Raw genomic sequence first — 16,721 nt, forward strand, 5'->3', positions numbered from 1 at the left:
ATAAAGCTAAGTTTTATTGTTTTAAAAACTGGTCTGCTTATTTATTGGAAAGGAAAGGCATGACAGAGACAATGAGCGATCTCCTGCCCTCGGACCTGAATTAATGTACCTACTGCAGGTGACTTGCATTTTTTCACGATATTTTGCGTTATACAATGAGCTGCAGCCGAAATCTATAGATTTGACACGATTTATTGACTTAACAGAGATCAATATGAGTGATAAAATCAAATAAAATTGAACCACTATATTGACCAGTACAAAAAAGTTTATTGACATTAGCTTACTTACTCCTGATACAACATTAATTTTTTAACCGTTCTCGAAAAAAAAATCTTAATTCGAGTTCACAATAAAACGCACATATCACTATCCGTCAAATTGACAACACTGCACACTGACAACACTGCACATTGACAACACTGACAAGGGGAATTCCCTAGGCATAACTTTTGAATTTCTCTCAACTGAGTTGTCATGATTAAAGTGGGGTTGAAACCTGTCATATTTATTTTGAAAATGTAGAAATTTCCAAAAGTTCAGTTCGATCGAGATTTCTGGTAAGGATTCGAGGGCCCCCTGAGCTTGAGGGCCCCGGGGCACTGCCCCGCCTAGCCCCATAGTAGCTACGCCACTGTGTTCAGATGGCCCCTTGTTGACAAAGACAAACGCTTGTTTTAATGAGGTCGGGTGACCGGATAAAAGATAGACATACTGGCAACAGGTTTTCACTTATAGACATAAGAATATTTTTTTTTAGGGAAAAGAAAATGCTGTTCATTTAAATATGCTGAAAAGTAATTCACAATGAATAAATAATAATAAAGAATTCAAATATGAATGGATTAACTTAAATCATATAGCACCAGCTGAATCGACCAGCTGAATAGAAGAAGGTTGCTACCAACTTCTTAAAGAAAAATGTAGCTTTCTGTGAAGAAAAGTTTTATTTTAATCTTAGTTAAGATTTTTTTTGTCAAGTCAAGGTACTAAGTGATAATCTTTGAGTGTTTTTAGAGTGGAAGAAGGTAACAAGTGCATTTATTTACCAACAATCAGCAAGTAATGTTTGAAAATTTGTGTTTTTTTTTTCTTTTGCAAATTAAAATGCCATAAGTGCCAACGCTATTACACGTAGACCTTAAATAAGTGTTAAGGGTTAAAAGATTACGCAAATTGAAAACTTGCTGACAAGAATTAAAAGCATTGACATAATCCTTATTTCCAATTGAAAATATATAAACTTTAAAGCTAGTTGACACAATTTATTTAAATGTCTTAGAGAACCTTCGCACCCACATCTCTTCATTCATACTTAAATTGTATGACGAATAAGGCAAAATACTGTACTGTTTTAAACAAAATCAAGCAGAGAATTTTGGAATTTGAAAATATCATTTTAAACACAAATAGATTTTCTTTCATTTTATCACAGAACTATGAAAGTGTTAAGCATTCTTCTAGCAGAAATCAAAAATTATTATATTGCACATTTTTAAAAAAAAAAAAAATCTTCCCGTAGAATATGAATAAACACATTAATTGTGACATTATTAACACATTATGTTGCAATTATTCCATATTTTTATCAACACGTTAACATCATAATGTATTTAAATGGAAAGAAGATTGAAATGTTAGATAAACTGGGGTTTGAATTTTTAATTTAAAAAATAAAAGTTAGAACTAAGATTTTTAAAAGGTCAAGAACGCGCGTGTGAATAAATTATATTTCCGATTCCGAAATTCAGCACATACTTTTCAAAACACACAAACAAAATTAATCTACACATTAACCACAATCTAAACAAGTCCATTAAAAGACCGACACATCATAAATTTAAAGCAATATTCCGAACATTCCAGATTCAAAATTCGCAGAATTGCGAATTTTTTAAAGACTAAAAATAACAACATTACGCATAATAACTAAATGCATAATTTTTCATACTTACCACTTGTTGAATTTCAGACTTTCAAGCCGCCGAACGAAATGCCAAATGGTTGAATATAAGCAAATGGAAGTAATTATAAACAACTTTTTTTAATATTTTAAACCAATAATGTTCATAAATAAAATGCGTACATCAATGCGCAATTTTTATTCGCTGAGCTGTGAGCATTTTTTTGGAGCAGTTTAGTGGGGGGATGGAAGTCAAAGATTAATTGCGCACGCGAGTTTAGAAGTGGTCCAGGCATCATTTTTTTGAAAATGATGAGGCTTAAACTATGCGATTATAAATTACTTTTTAAGAAGCCGTCAATGAAGTTTCTGCAATTCTTGGAATTTTTTTTTTTCAGTGTAGAAAAATGGGGAATTGAGAATTATCGTGACCCAATGTTGAAGTGCAATGATTTAAAAAGCAGATGTGAATACGCATTATGATTATGTTATTAACAATGATTTATGCCTAACTATAGTGTGGTGATTTACTGCTTTTATTCAATACTGTGTATAGTTGGTTCGTTGAATCAAGTTTACGTCTGTAAGTAAAATAGATTCTGGAACAAATCAGCATTCACTTTGATAAATTTGACTGGCAGAATTATGAGAACTGAGGTTAATGAATCGTGATTTCGAATAAGGCTTGCCAGATATTTTTAATTCAAATTTTTTTTGGTAATATATTTATTGTTTTATAGTAATTGAATCTGGAATAGATATTTATATAAATGTACAAAATACTTCGATTTGCTTCTATGAAAGTATGCCAAGAAAAAGGTTTTTAAAGAATCGTTTTTATATGCCTACTTCAAATCCCATTAATCACATCCATATGCTATAATTTAATAGTTTTTTCTTTTGTAAAAAATGAAATTTTTTTTTTTAAGGCTGCAGTTTTAAAAATGAGAGAGAACATACAGAAAATTTCATATTATCCAACATTTACATAAACTAATAAAAATTCGTCACTTATCGGTTATTATATGGACGATGAAGTCGAGTTCGCCAACACATAAATGTATCACCAGATTCTGGGTTTAACACTTCATTGGGTTCATAATTCACAAAGGTGTAGTAAATAATACAAAATTGCGACCACTAACGATTAAAATAATAAATTCAAAAATACGATAAGATCGTCATAATGGTTGACAACTATCATTGTCAAACACGAGAGTTCCGAGATTAATTTTAATAACTATAATTATCAAATACTATTATACCTCGATCATTATCACATATTACTGAATACGTTATTATTGCGTGTGCTGATAAATTTTATTTGGCTAACAAAAACATTGACCTATGTAGAAATATTGTAAAACTTAATTAAACTAGAAATATTGATTTTTTGGACAATTTATCGTGTTACTAAAATTTGGCACTTTTCGATTATAAGGATTAATGTTCGTCTTGGCGACAGCTTGGAAAAACAGCCGCCAATGTATGAACCCTATCACCAATAAATACTAAATAATCACCATGAAGTGAAAAGGAAATGAGAAATAAAAATATTATTTATTAAGGAAATAAACAAAAAATTATGTTTGTCAATTGTTTTTCAAAAAAATAATTTATAAGTATTGTCATTAAAAGAAAGCATCAATTTATTCAAATATTTTTTTATAGGTACTAAAGATCGAGATAAACCAAAACATAATTGATTTTTATTTCCTAAGAATCAATTCTTGCTTCTAAACAATTCGAATGTGCACTAAATTGCCTTATTTAATCAATATCCTTTCAGCCTACACAGAATATTGAATAACAATTATGCAATGGAACCCGAACAGGTTTCAAGGCAAAATATAGGCCACTACCTATCATCAATAGGGTCACCATTTATGTGTCTTAGTTCTTTTTTTGTTACCAGCCTTTGAGATTAATGAAAAAGAACAGTCACAGCGCCATTAAAAGGAATAAGAGAGAAAAAAAAACACTTTAAAAAAGTTAATATCATAATTCAACAAGGGCTGAATTCAGTTCTAAAATTTGTTCGGAACATGGTAGAGTTGCCAACGATGTTTAGCTTAAAATTTACGCAACATAAATTATAAGCTAAACATCGTGTAATTGTATCGAAAATATTTTAGACAAGAAAATTTTTAGAAGAGAGAGCTCAGAGTGTTCAATAAAGTACAAGAACTCTACTACACTACTAAATTAAAATTTAAAAAGCCTACTATTTTCTAGATTTATGATTAACATTGAGGCTAACCTCATTGTTTAGTAGTTATAATTATTTAAATGCTTGAGCAATCAATTAACTGTGTAAAGAAATATTTTTTGAAAAGAAGTTCTTGAGAAATCGTCAAAATTCAAATCAATATAGTCTGCAGCAGCAACATAAACGCAAGACAAGAAAAAAAAAAAGGAATTTATATCTTATTGGGGGAAAGAAGCAGACGATTTATTATTTTAATACTCCAGCAAGCAATTTACTGAGTGAAAAAAAAAATTTTGACATTAATTTTATCGAATACTTTCCCAGTTTTAGGGAATTCTGCAAATTATTTTTGAAAAGAAAAAACAACTTAGAAGAAATTTTGTAAAAATCAAGTGGCTCAGCAGAAATTGGCAAAATCCATTGAAGTCAGCAGTTATGACTAGGACGCAAGATGAAAATGAAACAAAAGAATAAAAAATTACATATCTTAGGGTTAAAAAAAAAAACTGACGATTTATTATTTAAATACTGAATGAAGAAAGAATTAACTCAGTTAAGAAATCTATTTTGACTAGAAATTCTGTAATATATGTATATACAGATCAGGAGAATTTGTGAATATACCAGATGACTCAAGGAAAATTGGCAAAATCCAGCTGACATAGACGCATGATGGGGGGAAAAAAGATTACAATTTACATTTTACTGGGGGAAAGAGCAGACAATTTATTTAATGTTGAAATGGTAGTTTTAGAAAACGGACTGGCAAAGAAAGAGGTGAGAGCAGAGACAACGACCCCTGTCGAAGTGTTGGCGCACAGAAGACAAAACGATCTTTCACTTGTTGTTACTTCTAAGACAAAAACTAAATGTTAACAGATGTAGAAGAACGAATTTTTTTTCCGTGCGGAGAATGACGGGAAGACGCTTTATCATCGAGAGTAATGGCTTGTTGTAGAATCATAGACTAAGACATGGACCTTATAGACAAGTTCAATTTGAAATGGATACTGATGTAGCAAAACCATATGAACGATTTATTTTGTTATACTTGTAACTAAATTTCTTTGTAACAAATTTGATAGTGTAAAACTACTTAAAATACTTCTCTGGTTTAACTGATTGATGGAGTTTTAAGGGCTATTTTGACGTATCGCAAGTATTACGAAATTATATATCTCTGAGTATTTTTAAGTTGAGTCATGGACCTTATAGACAAGTTTAATTTGAAATGGATATTGATGTAGCAAAACCATATAAACAATTTCTTTTGTCATACTTGTAACAAATTTTTTTTGTAATAAATTTGGTAGTGTAAAACTACTTAAAATACTTCTCTGGTTTGACTGATTGATGGAGTTTTAAGGGCTATTTTGACGTATCGCAAGTATTACGAAATTATATATCTCTGAGTATTTTTAAGTTGCGTCATGGACCTTATAGACAAGTTTAATTTGAAATGGATATCGATGTAGCAAAACCATATAAACAATTTCTTTTGTTATACTTGTAACTAAATTTTTTTGTAACAAATTTGATAGTGTAAAACTACTTAAAATACTTCTCTGGTTTAACTGATTGATGGAGTTTTAAGGGCTATTTTGACGTATCGCAAGTATTACGAAATTATATATCTCTGAGTATTTTTAAGTTGAGTCATGGACCTTATAGACAAGTTTAATTTGAAATGGATATTGATGTAGCAAAACCATATAAACAATTTCTTTTGTCATACTTGTAACAAATTTTTTTTGTAATAAATTTGGTAGTGGAAAACTACTTAAAACAATTATATAGTGATATCACTTTTAGACAGTATAGAACGATTAAAATAATTTATTATGGCACGAATAATCAAACAACGATTAATATAGATAAATTTAATTATTGTATTAGTAAACATATCACAATTTAATTTAATAGTGATAGTAGAGTTAATACAGGTTGATTAAAATAGTTTATAATGACGAAGTCATAACCACACGGCTAGATATTGAAAAATTTAAGATTGACGTTAGATATTGAATATTAGAATTATATGTCTGATTTTATAACGATATTCCTTTAATTGCATATTGTTTTAATATATTCCTAATGATTAACCAAAATCATAAGCTTAAATATTGAATAATACTGTACAATGGATATTTAATTACATAAATAAATGACTTATTGATTTTGGAATATCTTTTAAATTTTTTGCGTATCTGAAAATATTCTGAATAACCAGCTGAAATCACATGCTTGAATTTTGAATTAGCTTACCACATAATGGCTAAGATTAAAATGGCCATTTAGTCGTAAAACAAATTAATGGCTAGTTCTTGAATATCTTAAAATGATTTTGTTTTCAATGACTATCCAAAATTACATGATTGGAAAAATAGAACCATGTAGGCTTTAAGTTCTTAATTCGATAATCACCGAGAAAGATAATCGTAACGATTCGATAATCATAATCATCGAGAAAAGACCGATGATTATTTTATAATTATCGAAAGAATGTTGATAATTGGTTCATGTTTATCGAGAGTAGGTCGATGATGAGTTCATAATCATCAAGAGAATGTTGATAATTGGATCATGGTCGGAAGAATATCGATAATGGGCTCGTAATCATTGAGAGAATTTCTATAGTTTGTTCGTGATCATCGAGAGAAGATCGTTAATGATTTCATAATCACTAAAAGAAGGTCGATAACTGGTTCAACATTATCGAGAGAAAGTAGATAATAGGTTCATAATCATCAAGATTAGGTAAAGATCGAGTGAAGCGAAAATGTCATCAAACGACCATTAAATTACGGAAATACACACAAATGTCACTGAAAGTGAGTATCAGGACCCCTACTTTCAGGTTCACAATTGGGTTGCCAGTGCCATGTATGGATGTTGAGATTGTCTTTCAGCAGAGAAGAAACTATTGTCTGGTGGCAGGAGCAGTGCTTTTCATTGATCAAGCCCAGCTGCGGCTCCAGAAGCAATAAAACACCTGCATGCCAAAAAGACAATGCAGTTCTGGAGGTTGCGAAACAGTTGAGAATTCTCTCTCTCTCTCTTTACTACTGATGAATCGATTAATTTTCGAAGTTGTCTTGGCAGCGATACGATTCTTTGTGTTTATTCGATGCTATTCTTTTTAAAGTAAATGATTTTTTTTTTCAACGTTAAACAGAGTAAGATGTTTTAACAGCTTGTTGTCGTATTCGATGTAAATGTTATTAATAAATAATGTAATCAGTTGGATCGAACTTCTTTCTCTTAGTAAATATTTTGAACGCAAAAAAGGAAATGATTAATCGTTACGTCACTCAATCGTTAAAAAATGTATATGATTGCACAGTATGGTTAATATTCAAGACTTTGCTTTATGACTTAGACATCTGAGTTAATAAGTTAGCAACAAGGAATCGCAATTAGGAAGGTGCATTTTTAAAATTCTAAAAATTGAAGTTTCCTGATCTGTTTTTGCTTTATGAAAAAAATTTTTTTTTCTAAATTATCGCGTTTTTTTTATTTAAAAAAAAAAATCCTTAACATTTGGTTTTTGACTATCACAAGGAAAATAACTTGGTAAAATTGGAAGAAATATTTTAGGTATAGTTTTGGTATGAGTAAAGACATAGTATTTGGAACGTTTTTAAGGGGTTTTAAGACAGTTTGTCAAAATTCCCTTAAGAATAAAAACAATAAATACATAATTTTCTTTTTCTAACAATTTTTTAACCGAAGCACCGATGTGTAATTTTTCAAATAGTAAAATATACCGACAAAAAAGAGGATTATACAAATTTTCAATACTTTTTCGAAGAAGATATTACTATAAGTTATTTTTCGGAAAAATACTTAAGCAAGATTTACTTTTAAACAGTAAAATAAGTAAGATTAAGTTAAAATTAAACATCCGAAGAATTAAATCTAATTACTTTTAAGCATCATCTAAGGAATCATAATTTAACCCTTTGACGCAGAATTTTTATTAAACATATTTTTCATAATTTTGCATTAATTTAAGTCACATTAAGTGAAAAATATTAATCATAACATTTTAATAATTCATGGTTAGGAAATACAATATGAAACACCATATCTTTTTTTTTGTGTTAAAGGTAAAATCTTCCAAACTCGGTTATATCCAAACAATAATTTTTCAAATTTGCACCATCTTCAGTTATTTAGATCTCAGAGGAACCCTTTCCTCATTGAAATTTCTTAAATTTACAGAATCAGTTCAGAACAATTTTTTTCAAACTCCTTTTTTAATCATTTTATATTTTCGCGCAAATATAATGCGGATAAACTAACAGATATTTTTTTAGTAACTACTAAGCTGTTTTTTATAATAAAAAAATATCAAAAATTATTTTTACTTGTATTTAGAGTACCAGAAAAAATATGCAAAAGAGGCATCAGTGTCCCAGCTGCGTCAAAGGGGAATTTAAAACATTCAGATCATTAAAATATTCTAAATAATTATCTTAATCATCGCAAAAGTAAAATATAAATAGTAAAACACGCCTACAAATAATTGTTGTTAAGTTGTTTTGTTGAATGTTTTAAAGGGTAACAAACTCGAGACATCTTCATCACAGTAAATTGCTTTTTTTTTCTTCTATTGGTAGAGGGAGGTAAGATAGGAAACCAGGTGACAAGCAGAAAAATATATTCGAATTCTTCAACACGATCGGCCTCATAAAGAAATGTGGGGGTAGAAAACCTCAGAGCCACTACAATAAACATATCTTTACCCGTAAAATACTTCCCCTTCGACGTGGAGAGCACTTATTTTAACGAGACGTGAAACAATAGACAGGAGAAGAGAATTTTTAGCCCAAACCATCTGTTTGTTTATGAGATGAGAATATTTCAGGATCCACTATTTTTGGACACCAGAGGGCCCAAAACACAAAAACCTCCCACTTTCTTCCCCAACTTGTTTTCCTACCTAGTGAAATTCCAATCCGCAATTAAGATCATTGTTTTAATTGTTGTTCTTTTTCTGATGCGAGATTCCTACCAATAAGAATCAGGATAACGATTGCCTGGATTGTTAATTGTTGTTCTTCAGTATAGATTTTTCACAATGACCGCCAATAAGAATCAAGCAAACGATTATTTGCATGTTTAATTGTTTTTCTTTGATATGGAATTTTTACGGTGGCCGCCAATAAGAATCAAGCAAACGATTATTTGGATATGTTTAATTGTTTTTGTGTCGACTTCATGGCAATTTCTCTTAGGAAGTTCGTTAATAATGAATGAAAAGTGGCCAGAATAGAGCTTTATGGAGGGATGCATCTTTATTTTATTCGGAATATATGTTTCTTTCCACTGATTACCGACAATTAATGAAGTAGAAGGAAGGTATTCTAATTCTGCTCCACCAGTAAAATACGGCAATCCCTCTGAAATTCTAAGAAGATAGTAATTATAGATCAACTTTGATTTTTGGTTCTTTAATGTTCATTCTGCCGTTTTAATTGTTTCATTCCCGCCTCTTCTTGCAATTTGTGTTAGATAATGTACGCAGTTCCTTAAAAATTCATCAAAATAGGCGCAGAAATGGGCGCTTGTAAACGAAGTCGAATTCTTCAGGATGCTGACATTACTACAGAATTAGCAAACACATCAACATTCTTATTTTCGAGGGAACACTTAAATTTAAATGTAGTTTGCATTTGACGAGGTTTGCGAAAGAGAAACTCAAATAAAAAAGTTCTGGAAATAGTTCTTTCTGTATTTATTATTATAATAAAATTAGAAATCTTGAGAAATATTATCTTATATTATTTACGGGGGAGATTGTTTAAACCATTATATTGATGCTTTAGGCTTAAGTATACAGAATTATTGTATATGCACAGTAATTGTGTTTTGCTTATCGAACTTCATTAACTTTTAGAAGAAATTTTAATGTTTTACACAAATGTATATAATTTATCAAAGATTTTGTAGCCTTTCATGTAAGTTATTGGAATAAGTATAAACTTATATCCGCTAATAATTTCAGTTTATTCAATGCAGTGCCTTTTTCGAAAAATGCATATTGGAAGGGATAAGCAAAATCTTTTTTAAAAACTTCATTAGCATGTAAAAGATTTTATGACGACAAGATAGTTTATTTATTGGTAAGATAATGAATGGGCTTAGAATTTAAACTAAGTAAAGAAATATTTTTGTAATTTACTGCATCATTCTGAAAAAAAAAATTGTAGTTCATATGTTATTAAAGAAAATTTTATGAATTATTTTTAGTTAACAAGGAAAGATCGATTAAGCGTAGGTTTAGTAAAGAAATTATTATCATTTAAAAATAAAATTAAAATAGTTTTTTTATCCATAAAATTTGTTTTTAACATATTTACTTTTATAGTAACATTACATATATGCTATAAATGGATTACCAAATATTATTTATTTTGTAACAAAAATTATTGATATACTTTTACTTGAATTTTTTGTTTGCTATTTGATTATTCAAGATATTTGTTTTAAAAAAAAGTGTGCGGAAATATTTAAATAAAATTCTCATTAATTAAACTTATGGCGTTTTTGTACTATTTAAATATACTTTTCGGTATAATTAGTTTAGTAACTGGAGTTATTTATTTCAAATACTTTAGTTAAGTGGAAAACAAATCTACAGCTAACAATCTAAGGAAAAAAAAGGAAGTCAAATTCTTCAAATAAAATATTTTAAGAATAATTTAGCTACGCTTAGTTTCATTTGGGAAACAAAATCCTTCTGTAAAACAAAGAATGGAACTTGTCACTATTGTGTTTTCTTCGAAGTATCTTCTGAGAATGATGAAAGAAGAAAAGCAAAGTATCCCGACCCCGTGCATCATGTTTAAATTTATTATTTTGGTGGTTTTTTGGCGTCTTTCAGACAATCCGCCAAGTTTTATCTCTGTGAAGAAAGGGGTGTGATAATAAATTTCCAAGATACCCCCAGCGGCAGGCGTCTTGCCAGTTAGCGACTGTAATTCACATTGTTATGTATTACACACGTTTTGTGACATCACTGGCTTTGTAATTGTTTCGTTTGGAACAGTTTTATTTTCTAAGTAAAAAATTTCATTATGCCTATTTTCTATTCTCTGCACAAATATCTGTAAATCTTTCATGTCTTATTACATACTATTGTAAACTCTAATTTGTTTTTTATTCGCGTCATAACTAGATTTTTTTAAAATTTAGAATTAACAACACAAATTTAGAATTAACAAGAATTAACAACACAATTGAAAATAACAATTTAAAGGTAAACTTTTTTTTAAAAAAATGCCTACCTAGATGTCTTTATTACATACTATTGTAAATTCTAGTTTCTTTTTTTATTTACGTAGTAACTAGATTTTTTGATTTAGTTCGAGATATTAGCTATTGGAAGTTTTTTTAAAAAAATGCCTACCTAGATGCCTTTATTACATACTATTGTAAATTCTAGTTTCTTCTTTTATTTACGTAGTAACTAGATTTTTTTATTTAGTTCGAGATATTAACTATTGGTAGTTGTAGCAAGAATTAACAACACAATTGACAATAACAATTAAAAGATAAACTTTTTAAAAAAAAATGTCTACCTAGATGCCTTTATTACATACTATTGTAAATTCTAGTTTGTTTTTTTATATACGTAATAACTATATTTCTTGATTTAGTTCGAGATATTAAGTATTAGAAGTTGTAGCAAGAATTAACAACACAATTGAAAATAACAATTTAAAAGATAAACTTTTTTTAAAAAAAATGCCTACCTAGATACTATATTTTTTTTTTGTATAAAAGGTTAAAATTTTACATACAAACAACAATTTATAATCCTCATCTGTTTGAAATGAAGTTGACCAGGCCATTGAAGGTGAAATATAATATAAATCACTTCAAAAAAGACCCCCACAAGAAGGGTTTTCAAGGGGTCATTACATCTGAAGTGAGGGAGGATCCTGTAAAATGAGATGAGAATTTTGAAAAGTTTTACCACAAAAAGATCTCCTTGTAACTGGAGATCATATCCTGTTACTGACAAGAGGGTCCTTTAAGCATGTAGGGGTCAAAAATAATATATATGACCCATAGAGATAACACCTCGAAAAAATTTAAGGGGAAGGTTTTTTTTGCAGTCATTTCAAGGTCGTAAACAAAATCGTAAATTCGCCGCGATTAGTTTCTTAAAAAAAAAAAAAATTTGAAGAAAAAACCCTACTAATTGGTGCATAAGTAAGTATGATTTATTGGTGCAGAAATATAAACTCGTGAAAATTCGATCAATATGTATTATAATATAACTGCATGTTATAAATACTATAAACATATTAATATATTGTTTTAGAAATATGTTGTAAAAGAAATAACTGGAAAAAAAAAAGAGTTGCAGGAAGTGCTGAGATAAAAGTTATTTCACTATAACTGAAACTAATGTTTAAAAAAAAAGAAGCGTTAATTACGACACTGCTTTCCATCAGAGATCGCAATTTGTTTCGTATCAATGATTCTTATGCCTGCTGATTCATGATAGTTCATTTAATCCAACTGTATTAAGACACGTAATATATTATTCCATGTCAACACTCTTTTATACAACATTCCTATATTATTCTTTATCTCAACCATCTTCGTATTTTTTCTAATGTATTATTCTTCGAAAATTAAGTACATTCTAACCAAATACTACAAATTTTAATTTGTAAGACATTATTATGCTACTTTACACTTACTAATTAACGATAAGCCTCTTTAACAAGTATTTGCATCCCAGTTTAGTAAATACTTGTTTACGAAAACAAGGAATCTGTTATTTAGATAAAGGAAGATGTTATTTAAATAAAATTAATGGCGAGCTATAACCATTTCTGGTTTTGCGCCAAAAGCTACAAATTAGCAAACTATTTAAAGTGCTGTACAATGCAAAAATTCCCCAGAAAGAAGGTTCTCAGAACTACAGTTAGGGATCTAGTTGGCTTTTTAGCTCTCAACTTTTTTCCACAGATGAAATGGGATTCAATAAATAATCACTGAGTGCTGGTGCGTTGAGAGTAGCTCATTTCTGAATTTAGAGGAGAACAAAATCGGAGTTACCAATAATGGTAAGACCAGGGGATATTAACCACTTGATCCGAAAGAATAATTTCAAATGAATGGGTAGTTAATGGATTGTAACACTTGATTAATAGGTTATTTGAAAGTTGTTTGAGATAGTTGGGGCCGGGTACTGATAAATAATTCATAGCTACTATTTTAAAGCAGATGATTCAATTTAGTGGATGTTGAGACTATTTGACAGAAACAACTATTTCAGATTAGTGTTAAGTGTAGAAAACTGCACTGTTTTGTTATTGATTATTGTTATTGATTACGAGAGATGGTTTGAATCGAAAGTAAATATACGATTTTTCCTTTTCATGATAATTGATTTTGTCCAAATCCATTACGAGTGTTGCGTAATGCAGAATTATAAATGGAAATTCCTGAGTTATGAAGCAACCAAAAGAAGATTTTCAGAACTACAGTTTAGGTTCGACATCTAGACTGAAGAGGTGGGCTTCTTAACTTCCTGTAAAATATCTGCTCTTAACTTCCCGTAAACAGCAACGATTACGATAACGACTGTAACGATATCTGTTATTTTAATCCATGTGATTCGATCTGATGAATGTTGACCATTTGACATAAACAACTAGTTCAGATTAGTGTTAAGAGTAATAAAATGTACAGTAACGATTGATAAAGAGAGATGATTAGAATCGAAATTAAATGTACAAATCAGGTAATCTATGGTACAAATCTACGGATCTAAAGTAAGATTGCAGATCTATTTAGACACTGATTAGAATTAAGAGATTGTAAATTTGTTTATTCTAATATTTGTTGATTCATGATCCAATTCCATTATGAATGTTGCACAACGCAGAAGTTTAAGTTAGGAAGCAATCGAGAGAAGATTCTCAGAACTGCAGTTTCGGTTCGACATCTGGACTGAAGAGTTGGGCTTTTAAAACTTCCAACCCTCTTCTAAGGATGAGTTGAAGTGGGATTCAATAAATAACCCAGGAGTGCTGGAGCGTTGAGAGTAGCTCATTTTTGGATTGATAGGAAGACAAATCGGAGTGACTAATGATCGTCAGAAGAGTGCAGACGCTGTGTCGCAGAAATTTTCCTGACAGACTTCTGGATGGGGGTAAGGATACCCAGAGATGCTCGGACACGGCGGATTAGGGTAACCATTTCGCGTGGCATTTCTTGGTGTGAGAGAAATTCTGGAATGTTCATCAACCGCGAACTCCTCGCAGTCAGCGTGAACTCGTTTTCATCAGAGCCTTTGTTTTCTCCCCACTAGTAATGGGATGTAATCAACTAAAGAAGCATGCTGAGGAAAGAACATATAATATTGGCTATGTAGGCTTAAAAAATCACTGGTTTATGCCTTGTCATAAATTTTAAATATGTGTGATGAGTTTATGTAATGAATTAACAACTAGACTTCAAAAACAATTTGATTTTTAAGTTATTTTTAGTCACTGTCTAATGTATCCAAAGGAAAAGAGAGGTAATCCCTTTCTTGTATGTCAAATGTGCTGCATGTCTTTCGAATTTATTTTTCTGCGTTGTTTCCATATTAATTTAAAATCGCATTAAGCAGCTTCGTATAGTCGTATTATGCAACTTCGTTCGTTGTATTAGTCAATTAAACTTTAGAAACAATTAGATTTTTAAGTTATTTTTTGACACTGTTGTATGTAATGGTGAAGAAAATAACTTTAAAAGGACAAAAATAATATATTAAAACATAAACTTAGCTACAACAAGAAAAATTTTTTACAAAAAAACGTAGAAAGTTAATAGCCGTGATAGTTTAATCACCATTTAAACAATCAAAATTAAAATTCACGCTCTGCAAAAATTGTTTAATCCTTAATGAATTCTTAATCCGAAATAAAATTTAAATACTAACAACTTTAATTTCGTTTTCTTTTAAAACAAAACAAAGTCTAATATATTAAAAGGTAATAAGCTATAAAATATTTTTTCAGTTTTACATTATTGCTCTTTTCCCCAGATATATATTTGGAATGAGTTCATTCAGTGCCTAACGAAACCATGAAATAAAATTCAAATTATGTCAAATTTATTTTTTGCGAAAATAAAATCCAAATCAGTGTTACAATAAAAATATAAAACTGAAATATAATTAAAATCTACTCTTTTTAGAATAAATTAATTATACAAATTTATTGAAGATGCTATAGAGAATTCAAATAATAGTTTCAAATTCATTTCCCACGAAAATAAAATGCAATTCAGTAGGGTTATAATAAAAATATTTTTAGAAATATAATTAAAATCTACTCTTATAAGAAGAAATTCATAATTCAGTTTATTAAAGAAATTACTTTAAATAGAGAAAAGTACCGTTTTAAATATTTTATAATGAATTTCATTGAAATATTCGCCACTTGACAAAACCTCGAAATAATAACTCCAATTCCATTTTTCCAGGAAAGGAAAATGCAATTTACTGTTGAATTAAAAAGATATAGAAATATGATTCAACTCAAGTTAATTAAACGAAGGTATTTCCATTTTCCTATTTTGGCAAGGGAAAAAAGCAAAACTGTAATATTTTTTATTAATGGGTAAATTAATTTAAAGCTGGTTATAAAAAGAAAAAAAAAACGTACCTGTTTTTGTTGCTGCTCTTGAGCGAGTTGAGATTTCATTTCTTCTAATCTGTTGATGAGGTTTGTAAGGATTTGTTGTTGGTCTACGGAGTCGTTACTCAATTTCTTCCGCAGGGTCACTTTCAAGTCCTCGCTTTCCATGAGGACTCGTTCCAGCCTGTCCTCACTTCTTCTATCCCTAAATAAAGGAAAGATTACCACATATATATATCTATATTATATATTCAATATTTTGCTATATAATACACCATTTACAAATAAAGTTTTATAACTATGTTTAAACAACAGCGTTTAACTTTGATAACAACTTTAACCCTTTTAATAAACATATTTTTCATATTTTTTTCATCATTTTAATAATTTATTGTTATGAAATATAGCATCAAACACCAGTGACTTTTTCTGCTTTAAAGGTAAAATTGATTCACTTCCAAACAGTAATTTTTCAAATTTGCACTTTTCTGCGTTAAAGGTAAAATTGGTTCACTTCCAAACAGTAATTTTTCAAATTTGCACTTTTTGGGCTAAAGGTATTCACTTACAAACAGTAATTTTTCAAATTTGCACTTTTCTGCGTTAAAGGTAAAATTTATGGATAATTCTTTTCAAAATAGTAATTTTTCAAATTTGCACTTTTTGCGTTAAAGGTAAAATTGGTTCACTTCCAAACAGTAATTTTTCAAATTTGCTCTTTTCTGCTTTAAAGGTAAAATTGGTTCACTTCCAAACAGTAATTTTTCAAATTTGCACTTTTCTGCGTTAAAGGTAAAACTGGTTCACTTCTAAACAGTAATTTTTCAAATTTGCACTTTTCTGCGTTAAAGGTAAAATTTATGGATAGTACATTTCAAAATAGTAATTTTTCAAATTTGCACTTTTTGCGTTAAAGGTAAAATTGGTTCACTTCCAAACAGTAATTTTTCAAATT

The 16,721-nt window shown here is 29.5% G+C and overlaps 1 protein-coding gene across 9 annotated transcripts in view; it reads right to left on the bottom strand.

Moving 5' to 3' along the window:
* Positions 1-16,721, bottom strand: part of LOC107438641 (transcription factor Sox-13) — a 555,886-nt gene that overhangs the window by 40,017 nt on the left and 499,148 nt on the right. For all 9 annotated transcript variants that reach the window (XM_071182379.1, XM_071182380.1, XM_071182382.1 and 6 more), the window contains one exon: positions 15,794-15,971. In XM_071182379.1, coding sequence (XP_071038480.1) covers positions 15,794-15,971 — 178 coding nt within the window. The remainder of the gene's footprint in view (positions 1-15,793; positions 15,972-16,721) is intronic.

Source organism: Parasteatoda tepidariorum, chromosome 6 (genome assembly GCF_043381705.1).
Source record: "Parasteatoda tepidariorum isolate YZ-2023 chromosome 6, CAS_Ptep_4.0, whole genome shotgun sequence".
NCBI classification, from domain to species: domain Eukaryota; kingdom Metazoa; phylum Arthropoda; class Arachnida; order Araneae; family Theridiidae; genus Parasteatoda; species Parasteatoda tepidariorum.